The sequence below is a fragment of the Dendrobates tinctorius genome, unplaced genomic scaffold, assembly GCF_039654945.1.
Source record: "Dendrobates tinctorius isolate UK_male_01 unplaced genomic scaffold, ASM3965494v1 ptg000397l, whole genome shotgun sequence".
Lineage (NCBI taxonomy): Eukaryota > Metazoa > Chordata > Amphibia > Anura > Dendrobatidae > Dendrobates > Dendrobates tinctorius.
This window is the reverse complement of record NW_027362063.1, coordinates 101,958-128,923: the sequence shown is the minus strand read 5'-3', so window position 1 is coordinate 128,923 and position 26,966 is coordinate 101,958. Positions and strand designations below refer to the sequence as shown.

Genomic DNA, 26,966 nt, shown 5'->3' with positions numbered 1-26,966 from the left:
GCCTCTGGATCCAGGCACAGAGCTATGAACTCGGGCACCTTAGTGTTTAGCCTTGATGCCATCAGGTCCGCATCTGGAGTCCCCCAGCGATGACAAATCTGTTGGAAGACCTCCGGATGAAGTGACCACTCTCCCGAGGCGAGACCCTGACGGCTGAGGAAATCTGCCACCCAGTTTTCCACGACCAGGATGTGAACCACAGATGACCGAGTGGGTCATTATGGCCCAGCAGAGAATGTATTCTACCTCGTGCATTGCCGCCCAGCTGCGGGTGACCCCCTGATGGTTGATATGCGTCACAGCCGCGGCGTTGTCCAACTGTATTCGGATGGGACGACCCGACCAGAAGGTGATGGAACTGCCACAGGGTCAACCGAATCACCCGTATTTCCAGAACGTTGATCAGAAGAGGCGACTCCCGAGGTCCCTGGGTAGTGTGATGAAGGAACACAGCCCCCCAGCTGAGAAGACTGGCGTCTGTGGTGACCACCAGCCATTGAACCGGGAGAAGAGATTTCCCCTGGGTGAAGGAAGACCGCAAAGTCCACCACCTGAGCGCCCGCTTGACCTGCAGAGACAAGCGGCACAGGTGGTCGAGTGAGAATGGATTCCTGTCCCATGCTGATAGAAGCGCAAATTGCAGAGGACGGACGTGTAGCTGGGCAAAGGGAACAGCTTCCATCGCTGCCACCATCTTGCCCAGGACCCCTATGCCAAATTGGATAGACTGAGGAGATGGGTGACAAAGTGCCCGGGCTCCTCGTTGAAGAGCTATGACCTTGTCTCGAGGGAGAATCACAAACCCATGGGAGGTGTCCGGGGTCATTCCTAAAAAGGATATCTGCTGAGCTGGGACAGGGGACGATTTGTTTAAAAGTTTATCAGCCAGCCCAGGCGAGAAAGCGTATCCAAGGTGATACGGATGCACTCCGCACAGGCTTGAAGAGACAGCCCCTTGATAAGGTGGTCGTCCAGGTATGGCAGGACGACCACGTCCCGCAAGTGCAGAATGGACATGACTGCCGCCATAACCTTTGTGAACACTCTGGAGCGGTGGCGAGCCTGAAGGGCAGAGCCGTAAACTGGAAATGTTCCTCGCGAGCAGCGAAAAGCAGGATCCTTTGTTAAAGTGGAAAAATCGGCATATTAAGATAAGCATCCCGGATGTCGATGGATGCCAAGAACTCCCCCTTCTCCATCGATGTGATGACAGAATGGACGGACTCCATCCTGAAGTGACGGACTCTGACAAACTTGTTTAGGAGCTTCAGATACAGAATGGGCTGTACCGTTCCATCCTTCTTCAGAACCACAAATAAGTTCGAGTAGAAGCCCTCAAACCTCTCGTTTTCTGGGACCGGAATGAAGACGCAGTCTTGACGTAACTAACCGATGGCTCTGTAGAAAGGCTGGGCCCGCGAACGAGAACGAGAGGGGAAGAACCATGCCGAAGGGCAGGAAGAAAACTATCTTGTATTCGGAACACACCAGATCTCTGACCCATTTGTCGCTGACGACAGAGAGCCAAATGTGATGAAATAGAAGTAGGCATTCGCCTGCTCTGCTGGTGTAGTCCAGATAAAAGTAGTGAGCGATAGGGCCGAGAATCTATGGGACCTGTACCCCTTAGATCTAGTTTGCTTGGGTCGACCCTTCCATGACTGGTTGGTCTTATTCGAGCCTGGGGACCTCTGCCCCCACGAGGGGAATACCTGATCCAGAAAAGGTGGTCGCATTGGACAAACTGGAATTGCTCCGAAAGGATCAGAAACGCGTCTGTTGAGAACGAAAGGGTTGCCTAGTTCTCTGTTGGGGAAGGAATTTACTCTTTCCTCCTGTGGCGTCTGAGATAAGCTGATCCAGCTTCTCTCCTAATAAACGACCACCCTGCTAGGGGAGAGACGTCAGGGACTTTTTGGGCGCAGAGTCTGCACATCATTCCCTGAGCCACAGTGCCCGTCGGATGGTGATGGCATTTGAGGCTGCAAGCGCAGCACAGTTAGACGAGTCTAGGGATGCGTGCAACAAATATTCCCTGGCTAAAGAGATCTGATTGGCCAGGTCTGCGGGCGAAGGTCACCATCTTGAATGGTCCTGCTCAGGGTATCTGCCCAGGAGACCATAACTTTAGCTAACCCACACTGTGACAAAGAGAGAGTGCCGAGCCTGAGGCTTTGAAAACCGAACGGGGAAGGTTCTCTGATGGTCCGTGGGGTCTGGTAAGGACAAGAGGGTTTTGGTGGCCAGGTGGGAGACAGGCGGATCAACTGGAGGGGATTCAGCCCATTCCTTCCACAGATGCGAGGAAAATTGTTCTCGCCTCAATAGGCTTCTGACCTGCAAAGTGTTTGTCCGGTCGCTCTAAACTATGTCCTGGAACTCGGGGTGGATGGAGAAAACCCTATGAGAACATTTGGTCCTCTTAAAGGACACCGCATGATCTCGGACAAAATTGGGGTCCTCAGCAACCTTTAAAGTCTGGTTGACGGCCACAATGAGACTGTCCGTTGCCTGATAATCTGGTGAGTCTAGATCAAGGTGCAACTCAAAATCGGACGTAAAATCCTGGCCACTGCAAGCCCCGGGTGAGGGGGAATGGGAGACAAAGCCCACGGATGCCGAGAAGCGAGAAGGCCCGGGTGACGGAGTGCTATGGGCCCGTTTCCCAGATGCCTGTGGGAGCTTTTGTCTAAGAACAGCCCCTGCTGGCCGAGAGTTCCCATGAGGTAGAGGAACCCTCTGAGACAAGCAGACGAAGAACCAGACAGGTAGAAGAGGAATCTTGGAGGGACGCTATTGCTTTGGCTAAAGACGCCATGGACTGTCACAGTGATGAAGCCCACTCAGGGCAACTAGGTACACTGGGTTCTTTAGTGGTGGAGGGCTCCTGAGCGCATTCAGGATCACAGGTTTTACAGAGTAGCGTACTATGTCCCCATGGTAACGAAGTATAGCAGTTGGTACATGAGGGGAAAAACACTGCCTTGTAAACCTTCTTGGATGTCTTAGGGAGTGACATGATGTACCACAGTACGTCCCTGATTCTGCCGATATACTGCAATAAGTACCTTGTAAGCCCCAATGAATACTGCAGAGAAGGACCAAAGAGTATCTGCTGCAAATTCTGAGATCTTACCCAGGTTCTGTGCCCAGTGAGAGTGGTCCTCCTGGTCCACTGCGCCGCTCTGAAGTGCAGTTGGATTCTGCTGAACGCCCCCCACCCCCCAGCATGTGTAAAGAGTCGGCCGGGTGGAATAAAGAGGGCCGCCAGAAATTGCAGAGGGCTTTGTTTGCACAGCAATGAATTTATACCTCTTTTTTGCACAGGCACACTGCACTTTAGTAAGCAGTGGTATTTATTATTTATTTTATATTTTAAACGTTCATTCACATTGCACTGTTATTGTAATTGATTATGAGATTTATTATTTGACACATTCACTTCAGTTTTATATTTACACATTTTTTTTAAAAAAAATTTCTTCACTATTTATTTTTTAGGAATGCATATGTAAATACTATATAATTGGGTCTAAAAAATATAATTCTTTACAATTGTGGTAAAGTTGTCCCACTTGTGCTTTACTGTTTTTTATGGTTTTTTGTACCACTACTTATATAATACTAATAAAGGTATTTATTGAATGATTATATCTTGCTTGGTCTTTCCTGTCCACGGGTCCATTTCGGTGGTTTGGGGTTGGTTTTTTCTCAGATGAATGATGAAGCACAGGACCATAGGTGACACTTATTCCAGGGCTGCTTCAGATTGGACGGTGCAGGAAACCTCCATCCACATACTCCATGGACAGAGAAGAAGGACCATCCGCCTTCCTTCCATCGCCGCTGTTCATCAGGGGTGATGCAGTGGGGACCACATGCACGCCGTAAACACCTCTGGACATCCAGGCGGTTAACTCCCCGAAGATGGGACAGGGCTGTTGGTCCAGCACACAAAAGGGCAGGCTAAGACTGGATGCAGAGGGGGGAGTACTTTGAGGCAACACTTCAGGCTCCCATCTGCTGCCGATGTGGGGAAAGCGGTGCCCTGAAGGGACCTGTCGCTCCTAAGGAATATCTCAGGCATGCAGGTACAAGACGATGCAGGAGGGGGTATGAGGAGGTGACACTCCACGTTCCCACCTGTTGTAGGTTTGGGGAAGAGTGGCGCCCTTAAAGGGATCTGTTGCCCCGTGTAATCCTTTGAAAAAAAAATTAAGAAAAATAAAAAATGGATGTGGTCTGAAAATCAGAGCACATATGCCCCCTTCTGACACAAATCTTGAACTGGGTCAGCTGTAGCCAGTGTGTGGGTGTATACTGCAGAGGAGGAGCTAATCTTTTTGTAGCCATTTAGTGTCAGACTCCTAGCAGCAGCATAACACCCATGGTTCTGCGTCCCCAATGAGGCGATTGAGAAATAGTCACTACATCCATCTGTAGATAAATTCCCAAAGGGTTACAATTTCCAAAATGGGGTCACACTTGACAGGGGGGTCCACTGTTTAGGCACATCAGGGGCTATCTAAAAGCAACATGGTGTCCGCTAATTATTCCAGCATATTTTACATTCAAAAAGTTAAATGGCGCGTCTTCCCTTCCATGTATCCAAACAGTTGCTTTCCTCCACATATTGGGTATCTGTGCACTCAAGAGAAATTGCACAACAAATTGTATGGAGCAATTTCTCTTGTTATCCTTATGAAAATGCAAAATTTGGAGCTAAAAAAAAAAAAAAAAAGACTTCTCTTGGAAAAATGTTATTTTTTTAATTTCACGGCTTAACAGTATAAACTTCTGTGAAGCACCTGGGGGTTCAATGTGCTCAATACACATCTAGATAAGTTTCCCAAGGGGTCTAGTTTCCAAAACAGTGTCACTTGTTGGGGGTTTCCACTGTTTATGCACATCAGGGGCTCCCCAAATACAACATATCCCAGCAAATTTTGCATTCAAAACGTGAAATGGCGCTCCTTCCCTTCAGAGCCCTGCCGTGTGCCCAAACAGTAGATTTCACCCACATATGGGGTATCGGCAGGTTCAGGAGAAAATTACACAACAAAATGTATGGTCCATTTTCTCCTGTTACCTCTGCGAAACTAAAAAAAAAAATTAGGTCTAAAGGAAAATTTTTGTGAAAGAAAAGTAAATGTTTATTTTTCCTTCCACATTCCAAAAATTCCTGTAAAGCACCTGAAGGGTTAATAAACTTCTTGAATGTGGTTTTGAGTATCTTGAGGGGTGCAGTTTTTAGAATGGTGTCATTTTTTGGGTATTTTCTGTCATATAGGCCCCTCAAAGTCACTTCAAATGGTTTTGCAAATTTTGTTGTAAAAATGAGAAATCAAGTCTTAACCCTTATAACTTCCTAACGAAAAAAAAAAAAATATGTTTCCAAAACTGTGCTGATGTTAAGTAGACATGTGGGAAATGTTATTTATTAACTATCTTGTGCGATATGACTCTCCGATTTAAAGACATAAAAATTAAAAGTTTGAAAATTGCGAAATTTTCAAAGTTTTTGCCACATTTCCGTTTTTTTTTTTTAAACAACTAAACGCAAGTCATATCAAAGAAATTTTACCACTATCATAAAGTACAATATGTCACGAGAAAACAGTCTCAGAATCACCAGGATCTGTTGAAGCATTTTAGAGTTATGACCTCAAAGTGACAGTGGTCAGAATTGTAAAAATTGGCCTGGTCATGGAGGTGAAAAAAGCCTTCGGGGTAAAGGGGTTAAAAGGGGCAATTTTTCTCTCATAGGTCATCAATATCACATTGGTGTGGGTCAGATGATGTAGCCATGATCAGTGCATTTATATCAAGGGGCATGGACATCCACTGATCTCATACTGATTACCGTAACTATCCTAGAGATAGGCCAAAATCTTAAAACAGTGGTGTGTTGTGTCTGAGCACTATACAACATTAACCCCTACCAAATACTAACATCAGACATCCAAAACTAATCCAGTAAAAGATTGCTGCAGTGAAGCCACTTAAGAGTTTTTTCAGGGGTATAGTTCTTCTGATTAGCCAAGTCACTTTCTCCATGCTTAGAGCTTTGCAGTAGCTCACGCATCCATGGGTACGACGACTCATAGTGACAGCGGTCTTAATCATGGAGACCTAAGCTATTGAAATGCCCTCCATGGGGAAAACGACAGTGATGCTGAAAAACTATACTATATTTCTTATTAGAGGTATTTGCTAATATTACTACACCTATTTCATGTTGAGATAAGATCTTAGAATGGGAATACCCCTTTAAATTACTGTAGACTTTACAACTCCTTCCTTACATTCCAATATGGTGTCAGCCATGATAAGGTGTTAGAAATAACAGATGAATGACAACGCCAAGATCCAAGATAAAATTCCCCAGAAATCTTATTTCATAGTGAATACAAGTACTTACTACAGCTCGCAAGTCAGAAGAGCCAAAGGCTCCTATGTAATCCAGAGCCTGCTACATAGCAAGAAAAGATTCTATATACAGAAATACAGGTCCTAGGATATCAAAACTCACCTAACTTGCAAATGAGATGCACAGTTCCATTATTACTGCAATGGGAAGGATCAAGGTTGATCAAAAATTTAGAGTGTAGTTTTGCAACCTCACCCTGGAGAACGTTCGGAATAGTTTGTCTCTCGTCATCTTCATATTTTCTCTTTCGGGGAATGACTGTTTGGGCTCTAAAATGACAACATCCCTCCATCAGACATTTTCTAGAATATATAAACTTGATTAGCTGGAGGACAAATCTCTATTATGCTTCTCTATGAGCAACAAATTAGCTTCAGCTGCCCTACGATCTTGTGAAGATATCAAGTAATGAGTACATATGGTAAAATCATGATCAAATAGCAGAAATGTGTAGAGGCAATTGCTACCTACTTAGCCATTGCATGTCATTGGTGTCAGTCAAGGGTGCACTAACTTATTGATGGTGTCAGTCAGGGGTGCACTAACTTACGTGATGGGCTGCCCATGGATAGCAGTCATTGCTGGTACAAATGTCCGGTACAACGAGTGGTTAAATACAGGTGATCTAATATTTGCCAGGACTGCATCCAACAATGGTTGGCACAGATATTGCTGCTTTGTGGATGGAACAGTCGGAGGAGGTGGCGTTGTCTAGAGGTAAAAGACAAGACTAAATTTCAGTGGCCCATCATTTATCAGTGGACCATCAATAAAAAAAAAAAACTTAAGGGAAACAGTCAGCAAATTCATGCCACCCAAACAGTCATAATGAGTCAGAGCCTGGCTACACAATTATAGCCAGGTGTTGCAGAGAAAAATTAAGATTTTTCTACTCACCGTAAAATCCCCTTCTCGGTAGTCCTTGATGAGGATGGGGACACAGAATCGTGGAATAGTTTGCTGACACTTATTACATTCTAAATGAAAGCTAGCCTCAAGCTCCCTCCGTTTAGTGAGGAAACAGTAGGAGAAACAAAAACATTAAATTTGAAAAGTAGTTCAATTACACCACAAGACAAGGAAACAAATGTACACCCAACTGAGCAACTGAAGGTGGGTGCTGCGTCCCTCAAGGAAGACTACTGGGAAGAAGAAAAAAAAAAAAAAAAAAAAAAAAAAAGATTGTACAGTGAGTACCAGAAACGATAAATTTCTCAGCCACTTCATTGGGGGACACAGAACCATGGGACGACCGAAAGCTGTCCGTGAGGTAGGAAAAATAAATATACAGTTGCTACCAAATTCTCCACTCTTGCTCAGGCCGAAGCATGAGACTGCCGCCTACAAAATCTTTCTGCCAAGACTTGCATCCGAAGAAGCAAAGGTGTGTACACTGTAAAACTTGGAGAAGGTATGTACCGATGGCTAAGTAGATGCTTTACAGAGTTGCAAGACTGATGCGTGGTAGTGAACCGCCCAGAAGACTCCAGGACCCATGAACAGTGCACCTTAACCTTAAAAGGAGGCATCTTGGGCTACACCTTATAGTCCTGAACGATGGCCGTTCTAACCCAATGAGCAATAGTAGCGACCCTGGATTAAAAGGGGCAATGTCAACCACAACCTAAGACTGGCAACAGCAAAGTGGAAGGAGGACTGGACGGTCTAGAGATTATTGGCACAGGTCAAAACAGTGTGTTATGTAGGGACCTTGAATGAAATTGTACAAACGGGACTGCCTCGAACTTGCTATTGCTTACCCCAAGAATCTCACCCCTCAACTGAAAGCGATCCTGGTCGACTGCAAAGTGAAGAAATCACTGACGAGCCAGAAAGATGGGTACATGAAGATAGGCGTCCTGAATGTCTATTGAGGACAGAAGCTCCCCGGCCTCCATGGAAGCTGCGACTGACCACAGCTACTCCATCCTGAAGTGACATGGCCGCACCCATTTGTTCAGCAGCCTTATATCCAGAATGAGTCACACTGAACCATATTGTTGGGGGATGACAATATAGGCAAGTAGAGCCCTCTGAAGAATTCTAAGGAAAATACTCATGATTACTACTGATTGAAGCAGGGATGCCATGGAATGATCTAACTTTGAACATATTTTTGTACTTTGGTACTTTGTTTATATATGTTATTTACTGTGCCTTTAATTATCTAACATGAGGAGCTCATATAGGTGCCTTTTTCTGGTTTTGTATTAATAGACACCGTTATAATAATGCGCCTGCGCACTTATTCTAGTGTATCTTCTATAGCTTTGGCTGCCGCTTTCTTCTTTGCGACACCGGCGCACCTCTAACATAGTTTTGCATTTTGGTACTCTGTTTATATATGTCATTTACTGCGCCTTTAATCATCTTACACAGCCACTTTTTGTATTGGTCTTTAATTGTTTTTAATTGAATCTTTGTCACTTGCCTGCGTGTTTTTTTTCATATGCAAATAAAATTTACTATCATGTATTTCTCAGTATTTCTTTATATTATATTTTAGTATTGATTTTGGGGTTGATCGCGCCCTTGGTACACACTTCTTTTTCTTGTTTTTGATTCTCTATTTATTATGTGTGTGGCTTGCAGTCCCCCTCATATTTTTGTAGTGCCCTCAAGTAGTCCTTTTTGTTGTCGGTCTTATCACACAAATGTTTTGCCCGGGGGGGCGTGGCTATGTAGTAGAGGAGGTCGGACGCACGCTGCAAGAGCTCCTGCCTATCCTGAAACTATCCGATATCTACCACCTGTTTACCGCTGTACAATTAACAGCGATTGGTGTCCCTGGTTACCGGGACCCCCGCAGGTGAGCAGGAAGTCAAAAGAAGCCGAGGTGGACGGTGGGGCCCACACGAGGTGGCGGCCATCTTGGACGCGCGCTCTATCAGAGGGAGCGCGGCGTCCAGCTTCCAACGCTGCAGCGTCGCAGGACAGCGACCTATATCCTGAAGGATTTGAGGGATGAGCGGTGAGTGCCCTGAAAGATGGGCCCTGCATTACTCCCTCTTTCTTAACTGACCTGTTACTGAGGGAGAGCTTGCTCCCCCTCCCATTGCTGCTGTCTGAGGGTGGATTTCTCTCCCCCTCCCCCCCGCCATAAGAAGCTTCAGTGATACGGTGTCTCCGTGTGCACGGATACTGCTCCCAGGCCATAACTAAATAACCTGGTTCCTGCTGTGTCTAACTACAGTGGAAGGAATCCTGGACTATACATTTTTTTTTTAGTTACGTCGGTATTTTTTCACTATCCTTAACCATGAATTGGTCTAAAGGATCGACGGCAGCAGAAAAATTAAAGGAATTTGTCAGACCCGACCCTTCTGAGAGTGCACGTTCTCTAAGGAATACCTCCTCACAACCTCAGCGTAAAAATCGTCCCTCAGGGGGCGGAGAGGAGACTGAACAGGAAGAAATGACTCTTAAACAAGCATCTGAACAGTTAATGCAGGCTCTCTCCCTCACTAGGACATCTCTTACGGAGAAAATAGAAGATGTCTACACCGAGGTGGGGAGGCTCCGTCAGGATATGCAGGCCATGAGGGGGCGTATTACGGAGGTGGAGGCAAGAGTGTACCAGGTGGAAGACACCATTACGCCAATGGATGCCAAGTTAACCAAGGTAGCGGGATCTATGAACGCCTGGAGGCAAAAGGCAGACGATCTAGAGAACAGAATGCGTCGGAATAACATCCAAGTCATTGGCCTGCCTGAGCGTTCTGAAGGTCTGCACCCTGAGCAATTCCTGGAGGGCTGGCTTAAGGCCTCTCTGGGAGATTAATTCTCCTCAATGTTTGCTGTTGAGAGAGCCCACAGAGTTCCCACAAGGCCTCTACCTCCGGGAGCCCCACCTAGACCCTTCCTGGCACGTATCCTCAACTGTAAAGATAGAGACACCATTTTACGCCTTGCACGACAAAAGAGTCCCATCAAGTTCAACAATTCCGTGATTTCAATCTTCCCGGATTTCACCATGGAACTCCAGAAGCAACGTGCACAATTCATCGACACCAAGAAGCGGCTCAGGGAAAAGAACATTGTATACTCCATGATTTATCCAGCTGGTCTACAGATTGTCCACGGGGGTTCCTCAGTATTTTTTACGAATCCAGCGGAAGCTGAATGGCTGCGGTCCCATAAAGGATCTTCTCCTGCAAAGGAATCCTAGTATGCCTACTTTCACCTGGATCCTTTAATTACAGGCTTAAATCGGAGCTCATATGGCGAGCACCCAGAGATCTATAATACCGGACACTGTGCTCAGTGATGGTATCCCCTTGTTTATTTTTTAATAGGGGCAAGGGACCTTGCTCCTATGTTACTAGATTTATGTTTTGTTTTTCTCAAAAGCTTCAGTTTTAGCTTTAAATGTTACTTAGGTAAAAGTTGCAGCCAATGGAAGTCCTGCTGTTGTTTATGTGATGTCCCCGAGTCCTACTCGAACACTGATGCGCAACATACTCAGATAAGCGGAGATGGGTTCTGAACTAATATGCATGACATGGAATGTGAGGGGTATTAAAACCCCCCAAAAGAAGGTTAAGGTATTCTCTCAGATCAGGCACTATCGCCCTCACATTGTGGCTTTGGTCGAGATGCACCTGACCAGAGATACAGCTCGAAGCGTACAAAAACCGTGGGTTCAGTGGTCCATACACGCATTTCACACCAGCTATTCTAGGGGAGTCTCACTACTAATACACAAAGATGTTAGATGGGAGGTCCGGGAGGCCCGGAGAGACTCTGAAGGGCGTTTCACATTTGTGTATGCACTGATCAATTCTAGGAAATATGTTATTTTGTGTGTTTATAATCCCCCTCCAGCTGGTACGTCAATCCTACAGAAGGCATTGAGTTTTGCCCTAAATTATCCAGATGCAGATGTCATTTGTATGGGAGACTTTAATTTGGTTATGAATTGTCGCCTTGATAGGTTGAAACTAGATGATGGGATACCAAGTGGGACCCCGGCAGCAGCTACATCCAAATGATCACAGTTTATAGAAGGAAGTGGATGGCTGGACCTATGGAGAATGCGCTATCCCGAGATGAAGGCGTATACTTGCCATTCATCCACTAAGCGTTCCATATTTTGCATAGATTACATCTTTGGATCTAGCGGTCTGGCAATGTGGGTGGATAACATTGAACATGGTAGTAGAGGGATTTCAGGTCATAGTCCAATCATTCTTAAACTTAAATATGGCCCACCGGGTAGTAAGATGGTATGGAAATTAAACCCTTTTTGGCTGAAGTTGGTAAAGTCACCTGATAGAACAATTGACCAATTGCATGGCTTCGTCTCCTCTCACCCCGATCCCCGGAATGTTAACTTATTTTGGGATACCCTTAAGGCGTACCTGAGAGGTTGTTTATCTTCTACGATCTCATATATCAAACGGGTGATGTCGAAGGAGGATGACGAAATAGAGCAACGTTTGAAAGACTCTGAGGCTGCTTACATATCTGATCCAACTAGCGGTAACAGAGTAGAGTGGTTACCTGCCCAAAGATTATATACTCAACACAGACTCTAAATCTAAATGTAAACTATTTTTTACATGCCAGTCCTACTTTGAGCTAGGGAACCAATCCAGTAAATTTCTGGCCTATTTGGTGCGTCAGCACAATGCAACTAACACAATATAACCGGGGATGTCTTAATCATTTATCAGATAAACAGGTACCCACATTGAGTACTTCTCAGCGTGCCCTTATGGACGCTGAATTCACTTTGGAAGAGACAGAGGATGCCATGAGGGATATGGCCTCTGGGAAGGCCCCTGGGCCAGATGGATTCCCTATTGAGCTATACAGGAAATACCGGGAGATTTTGGGGCCGCTTTTGTTGTCGGTGTTCCGGGGGATCTGGAGGGGGGGGGGGGGGGGGGGTCTTGCCGGAGTCCTTTTATGAAGCTAATATAATAGTGTTTAAGAAAGAAGGGAAGGACTCTTTAGATTGTGGGTCTTATCGCCCCATATCTTTAGTGAATGTGGATTATAAAATTTTTACGAAAATCTTGGCTACCAGGCTGAACTCTATTTTGGAACTCATACACCCTGACCAGACTGGCTTTATGCCCGGAAAAAGCCCCTCCATTAATATTAGACGAGTTCAATTGGTGATCCAATACAGCTCCCTGATGCCGGACAATAAGTGGGCACTGGCATCGTTGGATGCAGCTAAGGCCTTCGATTCCCTTGAGTGGCCCTTCCTCCACGCATGCTTACAGAAATATGGTTTTGGGGATAGGTTTTTAAAATGGGTTAATACATTATATATGAAACCTAAGGCCCGTGTCATTGTAAATGGTTCCATATCTGAATCCTTTTCTCTGCACAGGGGGTCTCGTCAGGGGTGTCCCCTTTCCCCGACCCTCTTTGCTCTTGCAATAGAGGCTCTGGCAATTCACATGAGAACTTCCCCTAACATTATGGGTATAGAGATAGCAGATCGGGTGGACACCATAAGCCTATATGCCGATGACATGGTAATATTTATGGATAAGGCGGAGGAGACGCTGGCGGGAGTGATTGCCACTATAAATAAATTTAGTAAATATTCTGGCCTGTATATAAATTGAGAAGTCTGCTCTGATGCCTCGCTCTCACACCCCGATGCCGCGGCTTGAGACTCTCTCCTTGCTGCCTATTGTACCAAATTTTAAATACCTGGGTGTTCATATTTCTCAATCCAGCACATTTGATCTGCAACTCAATATATATCCACTACTAGAGATGGTTAAAGTCAAATTTGCGATCTGGAGCAAACTCCTGCAGTCTGTAGCTGGACGCATTAATTTAATTAAAATGATACTACTCCCTAAGATTAGCTACTTTCTTCAACACAGTGCTGTGGTGGTGCCTAAGTCTTTCTTTACCAATTTGAATTCCCAGATTACGTCTTTTACATGGGGGAAAACCAGGCCAAGGCTCAAGCTGTCCACCCTACAAAGGCCGAAAAAGGGGGGGGGGGGGGGCAGCACTGCCGGATTTTTTTCTGTACTATCTGGCGGGACAGGCCAGAGCGATAAATAAATGGATGCCCGGTGGTCATCTTCCTAACTCTGAAAGCCATCTGCTTCATGCCGCACGTGCTGATTGTCCACTGGGGTTTTTGGAGTTGGAGAAGGTTAGTGTCCCACGTCTGCTACCCATGCTTCGTCTGGCAAGATTAGTGTGGAGACAGATTAAGAGGGTGGTTGGATTTAGTGATGTTGTGGCAGAGATGTCCTTATGGAATAATAGTTATTTTCCGGCACTGCTTGTCCACCCGTCTGCCGAATTCTGGCCTCGGCACAATGTTTCTACGAAAGGGGATATATATGACTGCGGTACATTATCTTTTGAACAATTACAAACTAAGTGCAATGTCCCGAGGTCGCAATTCTTCCGATATTTGCAATGGAGATCGGCCATTCAATCGCACATGAGATGTGTCGGTATGAATAATGCTATTTCGTCTATGCCCTTGATAGGCATTCTTAAATCACAGGGTCCCCAGGGTCTCATCTCCTCTCTGTATACACACATGCTATCGGTGGGGACGGAATCTGCCATATGCTTGGTTAAGGGGAAATGCTCATCCCTGACACACAGGGAGAGGAGTGGGAGGAAATCCTGGAGTCACCAACTAAGGTGTCTCCGTCAATTAACAATAGAATGATACAACTATACATTATAAACCAATCATATTTGACTCCGGCCCGACTTTTTAAGATGGGTCGTTTCCAATCTTCGGAGTGTTTGAGATGTCAAACATCAGATGCAGATTTTATTCACATGATTTGGCAGTGTCCAACTAAAGCACATTATTGGAAAGAGGTGACATTATTAACCTCCCTGGCACAAATTCCTGTTCCCCTTGAGCCATTGGTTTGTCTGTTTGGTGTGTGGGATGATGAGACATGGGGACATTATACGGGGATTTTCTTGCGGGAGACGTTTATGGCACGGAAGGTACTGGCACTGCAGTGGATGGGGGGGGGGGTTCAGATCCCTCAATTAGGGCTTGGATTGAATTGGTAAACTCGATTATACCATATGAGCGGACACTGTACCAAAACAGAGGGTGCCCGGGTAAATTTGAGAAGATATGGGAGAGGTGGAATTCCTCTCATCTCACGTTATAGGATGGAGATATCACATGACGGGGAGACAACTATGAGGACACTGGCTGCAAATAGTTGTTGTTTTGTAGTAGTAGTAGTAATGGTTTGGAGGTTTGACAGGTTTTATTATTTGAATAATACCATGCAGACTAATGTAAGGTAACTGACATTATATTTTATTCTGTAAACAACTGGTATACATACACTGTTTGACATTAATGCTTTGTGTAACGTATACGTTTTATATGGTATTTTCATCATTGTCAGTTCGAATATTGTATACCCTGTCTATGGTTTAATAAACAAATTAAAAAAAAAAAAAAAAAAAAATGTTTTGCCCACGCAGTAACTGCCTTGGATAACCAAGTAGCAGTGAAGGCAAGGCAAAGGGAAAGCGTGCTGCATTAAAGGCAGACTTGGAGACCCAACAGACATATGTCTTTCTAAGTCCCGCCATTTCAGAAACAGGCAAGGTAGTTGTCCTAGATAAGCACGATACAGGATTATCTACCACAGGCGCAGTGGACCAGGATACCACCAACCCCACTGGAAACTAGTATAACAGCTCCATATGACTTCGTTTCTGAAAATGCCTGTCAGGGTGCTCCCATGCCTACTGTAGGACTTACCCAAAATACTAATGTTAGAAAGAGACTTAGCCACATGCTAACCTCTCCTAAAGAAACCGGTTTCAGTGGAGGGCAGGGGAGGAGGTCATCTGACATCACCCTTAAACAGCCAACACCAGACTTTCCACAATCTCCCTCAATGTTCCCATCTGATAGCCTAAATCTAATATGAGTCTATGTGCCCACGTAGCGTTTAAATCCAGACACTGAAAACCGGACTCCTTCCCAGAAATCGCGCGTTTTTTTCCGCGCGATTTTACCGCGATTTTCGCGTGCGATATTCAAGCACTTTCCAAGCGATTTGAAGCATCGCTTGGAAAGTGATTGACAGGTTGGTCACACTCGTCAAACATAGTGTTTGACAAGTGTGACCAGATTTTTACTATTGAGGCCACCTATGCGGCATCAATAGTAAAAGATGGAAAATAAATATACCCCGATTTTTTATTTTTTACATTCTGACGTCCCGCGCTGCATTTCCGGGCCTCAGCGTTCCCAGTAATGCCATGTGAGACCTGTGATGACGTTGGTCTCGCGTTGCTATAGCGATCTCACGAGACCGCTAGAGTCACTCGAGACTACGTCATCACAGGACCTTGCCGCAAGGCATTACTGGGAACGCTGAGGCCCGGGAATGCAGCGCGGGACGTCGGAAGGTAAATATACCCCAATTTTTTATAGGGGTATGGTACCCAGGGCCTGGAGGACAGTCTCCTCTCCTCCACACTGTGGGTACCAACCGCACATGAGACGCTTAACTTCGCGCATGGTGGGCATAGCCACATGCGGGAAGTAAGCGGTTCTCATGCATTCCTATGGGTGCGGAATCGCGGCAATTCTTTGCGATTGCGGACAAAAGAATGAGCATGCTGCGATTTTTTCCGCAATGCGATTCCGCCGCGGAAAAAAGCGCAGCATTAGCACAGCATGTGCGGAATGCCATAGGAATGCATGGGGGGCGTTCGGTACACGATTTTTAAACGTTTTCGCGCCGAAAATCGCGGTAAAAACGCTTAAAAATCTCATCGTGGGCACACAGCCTAACAGACTCTGAGCTGGAACTAGAGTCAGAGCGTAGGGGAGTGTACTCAGAGGGCGAGAAAGATCTTGGATGTCTTCTCTGACAGGGAGACCTGGAGAATGAGGTAAAGCGAGGCCGCTTGGATCTTGGCTGAGACCAGCCATACTGTTGCAGGAGTGTCCGACACAGCACGATGGTTGGAGCTCCACAACAGTAACCAGCGTTCTTCTGACTAGACTAGATCACAAGCAAGCAGACAAAGAGGTGTAACAGGACTATACTCACCTGTCCAAAAGGCCCAAAATCCAATCTTCTGCTCTGTCCAACAAGTGTGCCATGTTGGGCTGGCGGGCAGGAGCTAGCTGGCTTATGGACCGCTACTCCAGTGCCTAACCACCGACAGTGACAAGGTACTCTGGTCTGGCCATACAGACACGAGATTATACGACTGAACAATTACAGCTTGTACTCTGTCACTGCGTGGGTAAAACAGCGCACAATTACACCCTGTTACACTGAAGACTATCCAGGAAAAAAAAAACGTTAAGGTCCAACGACTAAGACAGACCCTGCCTTTAACGGACACTAAACAAAACTGAGGGAGCCTGAGGCTAGCAAGTGAGATGTCTGCTGGGGAGGAGCAAATTTTAATTTAGAATGTAATATATCGTCAGCCTCTAGGTGGCAGCAGACTATTCTATGGTTCTCAATGTCCTCCAGTGGAGCCGACGAGAAATGTAGCTTGAAGAGTCGGCCAGTGACCATAGCCAGAGACATTACTCGTCTCCTTCCTGCACCATTCTAGAACAGTGTTCCCCATCTCCAGCCCTCAAGGCCCACCAACAGGTCATGTTTTCAGGATTTTCTTAGTATTGCCAAAGTGATAATTGCATCACCTGTGCAAAGCAAAGGAAATCCTGAAAACATGACCTGTTGGTGGGCCTTGAGGACTGGAGTTGGGGGCAGGGGCGTATCTAGGGGGGGGCAGCCGGGGCAGTTGCCCCGGGCGCAGCAAGCAGGGGGGCGCAGTCGGGCCGCCTAATGCAGCGGTCCGCAGTGTCCTCCTTGGCGGCTGCGCTCTGCCGCCCCCCCGGCCTGAGAGTCGGCGGTTCTCTGTGTCAGCTGTCAAGCTGACAGCCGGCGCAGAGAAGGAGGCCGCACCGGCTCCCAGAGAACAATTGTACTGGCGTCTATACAGACGCCAGTGAAATTGCAGCTCTGACCGCCGGGCCAGAGCGACGTCAGCAGCGTGATCACGTCATGTGATCACGCTGCTGACGTCACTCCCCGGCGCCCAAAGCAAACGCTGGTGGTAAGTGAGCTCCACTGTGGAGCTGAAGAACCACCGAAGATGGGAGATGAGGGGGAGTTAATGAGTGGAGATGGGGGGGATTTGTAGAGGGGATGGGGGTTAATGAGTGGGGATTGGGTTAATGTGTGGGGGGATTTGGAGTGGTGATGGGGGTTATTTAATGTGTGGGGGGATTTGGAGTGGTGATGGGGTTAATGAGTGTGGGGGTTAATGAATGGGGATGGGGGTTAATGTGTGGGGGTATTTGGAGTGGAGATGGGGGTTATTTAATGTGTGGGGGGATTTGGAGTGGTGATGGGGGTTAATGAGTGGGGATTGGGTTAATGTGTGCGGGGGTTAATGAGTGGGGATGGGGGTTAATGTGTGTGGGGGGTTAATGAGTTGGGTTGGGGTTAATGTGTGGGGGTATTTGGAGTGGGGGTGGGGGGATTTGGAGTGGGGATTGGGTTAATGTGTGGGTGGGTTAATGAATGGGGATGGGGTTAATGTGTGGGGATGGGGGTTAATGTTTGTGGGGGTTAATGAGTGGGGATTGGGTTAATGTGTGGGGGGATTTGGAGTGGGGATGGGGGGTTATTTAATGTGTGTGAGGGATTTGGAGTGTGGATGGGGGTTATTTAATGTGTGTGGGGGGATCTGGAGTGGGGATGGGGGTACTTAATGTCTGTGGGGGATTGGGGATGGGGGATTTAATGTGTGGGGAGATTTGAGGACACAAAATAAAGAGTATGTATGAGGAAACAGTATGGGGGATGGGTGCAGACAGTATGGGGAGCGAACGGGTGAATGTATGTGGACAGTATGGGGAGTGAGGGTGATGGGATGTGTGCAGACACAGTATGGGGAGTCGGGGGTATGTGTGAGCAGACAGTATAGAGAGTGAGGGGGTAAATATATGAGGAGACAGTATGTTGAACAGAGGGGATGTTAGAGGAGACAGTATGAGGAGGGAGGGGAATAGTGTGAGGAGACAGTATACACTATTGCAGATATTTGTATTCAGGAGCATTATAATGACACTTCTATCTTTAAGAGCATTGTGTGGAGATTTACTGCAGAAGACCGGAGAAGATGGAAGTCTGCAGAGACGGCTGTGGATGAGAAAACTCATCATGGGGTTTGGACAAGAAGAAGAAAAGGAGACCGACTCCAGAGACGACGTCATCTATAAGGTACCTGGATGTAAATATTATTTGTGACACTGACTAATTCTCATGTTTTTATTTGTTAGGAGCATTATAGGGGTTCTCCAGGTTTGTGCTGAGTCTGCAGTCATTCTATGTGACTGCAGACTTCTGAATTCTCACAGTGCTCACTGAACGCTGTTAGGATTCTCTCGTGCCGGTGATTTACATACATGTGGTCACATGCTGACTAGACATGTGTGGCCTCACTCAATGAAAATGAACAGAGCGAGGCCGGGCACGTCTAGTCGGAATGTGGCCAGAAGTATACAAATCACATACTTGTGCTGACATGACCGTCTATCGGCAAGGGAGAATCCTAAAAGTGTGCAGTGCATTCGTTGTCAGGATTCAGCTCTGCAGGTTCCAGTAGTCATCACACGGACACTTCACTCATATGCGATTTTCATACTTGACAACGAGATTCTCTTCCTGCTTCTCTCAGTTTTTTACTGAACATTAGAGAGCATTAGGAAGAGCAGCTCGTCAGTACATGGCTAAGTGTGCAAGTCGCATATGTACTTGGGCGGGGGGGGGGGGGGGGGCGCCGAACCGAATTCTTGCCCCGGGTGCCAGAGAGCCTAGATACGCCTCTGGTTGGGGGAACACTGTTCTAGATGATTCACCCTGCAGATAGTGCTAGAGTTGATTCAAAATTCACCACAGGGTAATACAAATAGAGTGATAATAAGGTACGAGGTTAATGAGGTACGAGGTAACATTTCGACCCTGTTCCGGGTCTTTATCAAACCTCATTTAAATGGTAGGAAAACACGGGTATTACATACCCAAGTAATGTGTTTTTTCATGAGACATGACGGCACCACGAGAGAGGGGATCCGCCCAACAAGGACAGGAAACCTTCAAGATAAAAGGGGCGGCTCCGCATCAGTTGTTTTACAGAGCAGGTTAGTGTACATATAAATAATACATCCTTTACACTATTAAATATCCAACACCCAAGGGAGTGTACAATGCTAATAATGCATCCCACTAATGATGTGATCAATAGGGAAGGAATATAAGAGTGCCGTCATGTAGAATGGAAAAACACGGGTATTATATACCCGGTAATGAGTTTTTTCATGAGACATGACGGCACCACGAGAGTTACAGAGATTTGTATTCTCTTAGGGAGTGATCACTGCTTGTAACACTCTTCTCCCGAATGTGAGATCAGAGGTAGCAAATAGGTTTAACCTATAATGTCGGAGCGGACCAAGAGGCCGCCTTACAGGTTTGGTCCATTGAAGCGTCTGCTCTCTCCATCCAGGGCATCGTCATGGCCCTCGTGGAGTGGGCTTTCATATCTTCTGGAATAGCCCTGCCTACACTGCTATATGTTAGCATAACGGTCTTTTTCACTCATCTAGCTATAGTCTGTTTAGAGGCTTTTAAGGCTCTTCCTTGCTCCTTGGAATGAGACAAATAAAGGCCCTTTTACATTTAGCGATGCACCAGCGATCCAACCCGGTCAGGATCGCTGGTGCATCGCTAAATGATCGCTAGTGAGCTTTCATACAGAAAGATCTCACAGCGATGCAGCAGCGACGCAGCGCACGATACTTACCATTCACACACAGCGATCCTGCGTCCTCCCGCCCGCCTCCACGCGTCGCTGGACGTCACAGCAGGAAGCCCAGCAGGAAGCAGACGACGAGAAATGGAGCCGGACATTCTCGCGCGATCAGCGATGAGCAGCGGGGGAGCCGGTCGCTGGTAAGTATCACACATAGCGATATCACTAGCAATATCGCTATAACGTCACAAAACCAGTGACGTTTTAGCGATATTGCTAGCGATATTGCTTAGTGTAATACCCCCTTAAGGCCCTCTGTCTTCTCCAAGGTCTCGTTACCTCTAAATACTGCAGGAGACATCTCCTCATATCTAGGCAATGAAGCCTCTCCTCCTTCTGGAAGTTAGGGTCAGGACAAAAGAGATGGTAAGATTATCTCCTGAGCCCTAAGATATTTTGTATCACCTTGGGAAGGTATGCTGGTTCTATGCAAAAAAGATGGGAAAGGGAAAAGGAATTTGTGCTCACCAAAAATAGTACTGTAAGCCGGTCGTGCCTATGGATCAAATGGCTGACCACCATGTGTAACAAGCGTAAGAAGAGGAAGAAGATCCGGCACTGGAGACTTGATAAAATCCACAGGAAACTTTATTCACATATATTCAAAATGTATTCAAGTGTTCTTGAGGTCTCGGACTTGTTATATAACCTCTGAGGAAGAAGGAGTTCTACAGCTGGCCTTATCGTCTCCATCTTGGAAGACGGGATTATCAGGTACCTATTGAGGTCTTTTCAGAATTATAATTGTCCTCCAGGAATTATCTGGAGTGTTTTGGTTTTTTTTTTCAAATAGGGGGGGTTAAATCTCTATCCTTCTATCGAAATCTCTTCCAGGACATGTTTGTCTAGGAGTGAGGTTGTTCTTTGAGAGGACTGCATATGTCCTTGTGGAAGCTAGTGGTGGAACCTTACCTCCAGACCTGATCCCACAATTTGCCGCATCCAGGTGCTGGACGAGAACTTCTCCCAAGCTGGGAGGAAGAGCACCTGAGAAGGCCTGTTACTGGAAGGGTTTTTTGGTGTCTTTGGAGGGCTTGCCGAAGTAGAAGCCTCTCCCACCTTTGGATCGTTTGTCAGAGTTGTTTCTGTCTCGATCCTTATATTGCCGTCTCCAGGATTTCCGGCCCTTCCGAAAGGAGCGCCGAAAAAGGCCTGAAAATGGCTGTCTTTTTGGAAAAAATTTTCTTTTAGTTATCGGATTTTTCCTAATACGTCATCCAATGTCTGACCAAAATATTTTTGGGAACTTTTCCCTTATGTGCGCTGTTCAGATTTAGTGTTAGGGACTCACAAAATCTGGGGACCTTTGACGTTGGGTTGTGAGCTAATCTACTTTGACCAAAATAGTAACTAATACCCCATATCTTTTCTTTTTATCTTTTAGCACTTTATCATTTTTGCAGGATGCAGCTAGACCTCTTCATGTTGGCTTGGTTTTTTCTGCATGATGCATATATACAGTGCTGAGCAGCCCGCCTGCTAATACTATGGGCGTCATTAATAGGCTGCTCAGACGCTATGCACAACACTTATCTGTGTGACTGATGTCCTATGCAAGCCCTATTTGTGTGCATTTTTTCCACTAGGCAGCCAGACCATATTGGGTTGCTGGCTGTTCTCATCAGTGGTTTGCACCTGTGCTGCCCCAGCCTTTATCAATGGAGGTCTGCTGCATCCTGCTAGTGCATTAGTCAGGGTTTTGGTGAGTTAACCTTTCAAATTTTTTTTTTTTTTAATTTTTGGGAATTTTTTTCCTTATGTGCGCTGTTCAAAATAGGAAACTGCCCTCACACGGTAAAGAGCAGAATTACATCTTTGCCTGTGTGTTCCTCAGTCAGCATTTAAGCCATCCTGCACGGCGTCCTATATTAGCCAAAGCTGCTAATTTGCTGCATAGCCTTGCTGAATCCTGCTGAAGTCTCAGCTAGGAATACTGCCGCTGCTCTTATGGCCGGTATTGCCTCTGGGATAGTCTCCCTGGGGATTCTTTGCTCTAGCTGATTCTCCAGGTTATTAATCCATATCTTAAGGGATCTAACCACACCAGTGGCCGTGATGGCCGGTCTAAAGGTACTGTCACACTTAGCGATGTACCAGCGATCCCGACCAGCGATATGACGCGGTCAGGATCGCTGGTACATCGCTAAGTGGTCGCTAGTGAGCTGCCACACAGGCAGATCTCACCAGCGACATCTCTGGGGATGGGGGTCGCTACTTACCTGTCACACTAGGCGATCTTGCGTCCTCCCGCCCGGCTCCACTCTCGTCTCTCCACAGGAAGCGCCGCAGGAAGCTGACGACGAGAAACAGTCCTGGACGTTCTCGCGTGATCAGCGATAACCAGCGGGGAGCTGGTCGTAGGTAAGTATCAGACACAGCGATGTCGCTAGCAATATCGCTATAACGTCACAAGTTATAGCGATATTGCTAGCGATATCGCTTAGTGTGACAGTACCTTTAGTGTTTCAGCTAAGGTCTCCCGGGCTGTTTTAAGACCATCATCTGTCTTTCTGTCTGAAGATCTTTCAGGGAACAGGGTCGAAATGTTACCTCGTACCTTATTATCTCTATTTGTATTACCCTGTGGTGAATTTTGAATAAACTCTAGCACTATCTGCAAGACCAAACGAGACTTATTTTGAGTGCGGCTGTTTCTCTCGTCATGATTTCTGGACTGAGTCCAGATTCAGCCAGCACCTGATTTTCAACGGAGTGCACGCCATTCATTCTTTTGTTCTAGAAGACTGCCAGGGTTCTCCCGTGTGTACCTAGGATAGGACACATCAATCATCTGGAAAATGGGAAATGGTGTCCATAGGTAAAGGAATAGTCTGGTGTCGCTGCCTTTGAACGCTGGAGCATTTCAGAGAAAAATATACCTGACTGCAATCGTGTAGTCATGATCTGATTCATACCACACATGGAAAGTAATTTGATTATGCCTTCAAGTCTTTTTAATACTCACTTTTCTTATATGACTTGATCTTTTGGTCACAAGATAACCAATATTACAAGCAGGTTATAAAAATCAAAAACAAAGCGGAATAGTGGGAAACATCGCTTACCACAATCATGTCATTCTTTAACTTTTCCAAAGCAATTTCACATTTCTGCAAAGTCTGTAAGGGGCACCTTTATTAGGAAAAAAAATAATGTAAAATACAGAAAAATGAAGGTCCTGAAGAAGAATTTCATGGAACACCACATGCTCGTACCTCTTTGATGGATCAGTCAGTATATCCAATAGGCTCTTCATCTTACTTAAATCTTTCTTGCGATCTGAAAGTTCACGGTCAGAGAGGGAATTATATTAAGGAATATTTGAACCATTGAAATGAATGTGCCAGGTTCTGTACACATGCACTTATTAAACAGCGCTATTGTAAAGTGTAGGTGCTCACCTTCATTCTTATCAATCTTGTTAATCATACGCCTTAACGGCTCTATATATTTGGAAAGCTGTTTCAGCTTCTCTAGGTACTGCTGTTCATCTGACTGGCTGGTACTTGCAGGACTCATCACAGAGTTTGGATTGCCTAAATGTTCATTAAAAAAAAAAAAAAAAAAAAAAAAAAATGATGATGAGTATCACCTACCAAAAAAAGTTGTTTTAAGAATTTAAAAAAAAAAAAAAGCCAACAAGCTGTCTATATGGGCATGAAGGTGATCAGATGTTGAATAAAATGAAACCTAGGCATCTGTGATCTGATGTCTTATAACAGAGAAATACAAGTTTTCCTTACATGTAAATGAGCTGTTCAGGACTATGGGTCGGACAATGTATCTGCATGAGAATCCAGGGCTCATTGTAGGGGGCATTACCAGTATCATATGTAATTCCTGCTCTGACACATCTTCCGGTTCCATCTCACATGCACACAGGGTTGCAAAAGTACAATACAACAGAGGTCTGACTGCTGCAGTGGATAAACTCATGTTTTGGAATGAGACAAAGTTCAGTTCTACTGTTCTGTGTTAGTTACATGTCTCACACTGGTAACACCCTATTTATTTAAAATAAGCCCTGGAGGCAGATCCTTAAGGAGGTCCATGTCTGGTATACAGTCCTGAAAGAGCTCACCAATTAGTAAAAAAAAAATAATTTTTCTATATCATTTTATTCAGCTTCCTATAACCCATATAGATGGCTTAGAAGTGTTGATCCTACTGACAGATTCCATTTAAATCATTGTGGCGTTTATTACATACGGTGATACACAAGAGTCATCTTCCAGCCCCGCCAACCCATGTCAGCTCAAACCAAGTACAGGCATCAGGTGTACCCTTGGCAAGGTCAAACAGTTCGCCTTCCCACCGACTTTTTTTTCCATCTATCTCCTCTACTTTGACAGCTATGTCTTCTAGAGCCTGATATTAGAAGAGACAGATGTAAAATAAGTAGCTGGCAGGGCTGCACTGACTCATCTTCGCCCTCCTGTAAATCCAAAACGGAGATGATGCATGGCCGTCCATGGCAGGGGTGAACAGTGCATCTGTGCTTGGTTTGAACAGTTATTTTGCACTAACAGAATCCCTTTAAAGTGAAAACCATTTAGACATTGTGTCCTTTTTATCATCAAATTCTGCTAAGGCCTGTTTCACACTTCCGTTTTAAAAAAACGGATCCGTTTTTTGACGGATCCGCGGTAACCGCTATGGGACAAAAAACGGATCCTGCAAAAAAATGGCAGATCCGTTTTTTAACGGAAACCAACGGATTTTGACGGATTTGAAAAAACGGAAGTGTGAAACAGGCCTTAGATATATCCAAAACACAGCAAAGAGCTCAAAGCTGCATCTTCACCATGACATATCTACAGGGGCTGCATATAGTCCAGGTAGATACAAATATGTTGCTTTATATGCTGGCAGCAAGGGCTATAGAAATAAAAAGATAAAAGTAAAGACAGGTGCTGCAACACTTACCTGGAGTATTGAGGGGGCCTGGAGAAGGCACACTGAAATTTTGTGGAGTTCTGGCAGAAGCTGGGCTTTGAGAGGGCTGTGGGGATGGACTGGGCATGAAGCTTGGTGAGGGTGCTGTACCTGAGCTGGAAAATCAGTGCAACAAATATAACATCATCTCGTCACAAGCAAATCACCAATCCCCTGTGCGGAATACTTTGACAGTGCTGCATTAGATGTAGGTGTAAACTGCGTTTTCTATCTCGGGGGAATTTCTCGGACAGTCTAAAATTATAGGCAAAAAAACACTAAGAACTACAGACCCAAGATGCTGGAGTCAGACACTCCCGATTCATGAAGAGATGTACGATTCATGAAGAGATGTACGATTCATGAATCCGGAGTGGACGAGTGGTGTATACCTGTGTGCCCATGCATCGCCACAAACCTTACATCAGCCCCTGCTGAAGATTAATGGCATAGCAAATGCCGCCACTCAGCATACATAACAAAATTGAGGTGAAAATCCGAGTAGGATAAATTCTGCGACTTTTCAAAGTTTTTACACCAGAATACTGGCGTAAAAGCTTTGATGAATCAGGCCCTACATCTGCATAGAAATGGAAAAAAAGAGCAGATGTTGGCTCACTGAATTCTACACATACAGTAAGGGCTCAAAGTGGTGTGTGTGGCAAATTTGACAATTTCATGCAATCCCAAACATGTTGGAACCGTCAACTTAATATTTGGATGCACACACTTTGGAATAAATAACTGCAATCACTTCCTATATCCAACAAGCTTCTTACACCTCTCAAATGGAATTTGGGGGCACTCTTTTGCAAACTGCTGCAGGTCTCATATTTGAAGGGCATCTTCACCCAACATCAATGTTAAGATCTCTCCACGTGTTAAATGGGATTTAGACCCAGACTCATTGCTGGTCACTGCAGAATTCTCCAAAGGATTGTTTCAGTCCATTTGTGTATTTCTTGAAGTAGGTTTGTGGTCATCATCCTGCTGGAAGACCCATGACCTAGGACACAAACCCAGCTTTCTGACACTGGGTAGTATATAGCGACTCAAAATCCTTTGGTAATCTTCAGATTTCATAATGCCTTGCACGCAGTCACAGCATCCACAGCCAGAGGCAGCAAAACAGCCTGAAAACATCTTTGTACCTCCACCATATTTGACTGTAGACATGTTTTCTTTTCTTTGTAGGCCTCATTCAGTTTTAGGTAAACAGTAGACTGATGTGCTTCACCAAAAAGCTTTATCTAGGTTTCATCTGTCTACAAGACGTTTTTCCCTGAAGGATTTTGGCTTGGGTACATTTTTTGGCAAACTGCAGTCTAGCTTTTTTATGTTTGTCAGCAATGGAGTCATCCTGGGTCTCGTGCCATATTATTTCATTCAATTGACAGATAGTTTGTGCTGACAGTGATGCACCCCAAGCCTGCAGGACAGCTTGAATTTTTTTGAAACTTTATTTCGGCTTCTTATCCATCATATAGACTATCCTGCGTTGCAACCTTCTATCATTTTTAAAGATGAGCAAATTTGATCGGGTCCCTGCTTATTCAGCAAGCTATAGCGCTTACCAAACAAGTTGCAGAGGGAACCTGGCTTCCTGGATCGCTGCGGCTGATCCGCAGTTCGGTTCCACAGCTGCATGTGTCACGGCTGTGTGACAGTCCCAACACATGCATGGAGAGCACAACAAACAGGCTCTCTATGCATGTGTTATGACTAGCACAGCCGCGACACATGCAGCTGTGGAACCAAACATCTG

General features: G+C 45.5%; 1 protein-coding gene across 3 annotated transcripts in view; it reads right to left on the bottom strand.

The window, feature by feature from the left end:
- MED15 (mediator complex subunit 15) overlaps nucleotides 1–26,966 on the bottom strand; it is a 102,299-nt gene that overhangs the window by 22,293 nt on the left and 53,040 nt on the right. For all 3 annotated transcript variants that reach the window (XM_073563783.1, XM_073563782.1, XM_073563784.1), the window contains 6 exons: nucleotides 25,193–25,317; nucleotides 23,668–23,802; nucleotides 23,482–23,545; nucleotides 23,332–23,398; nucleotides 6,981–7,141; nucleotides 6,533–6,699 (listed from right to left, as the gene is read on the bottom strand). In XM_073563783.1, the coding sequence (XP_073419884.1) occupies nucleotides 6,533–6,699; nucleotides 6,981–7,141; nucleotides 23,332–23,398; nucleotides 23,482–23,545; nucleotides 23,668–23,802; nucleotides 25,193–25,317 (719 nt within the window). The remainder of the gene's footprint in view (nucleotides 1–6,532; nucleotides 6,700–6,980; nucleotides 7,142–23,331; nucleotides 23,399–23,481; nucleotides 23,546–23,667; nucleotides 23,803–25,192; nucleotides 25,318–26,966) is intronic.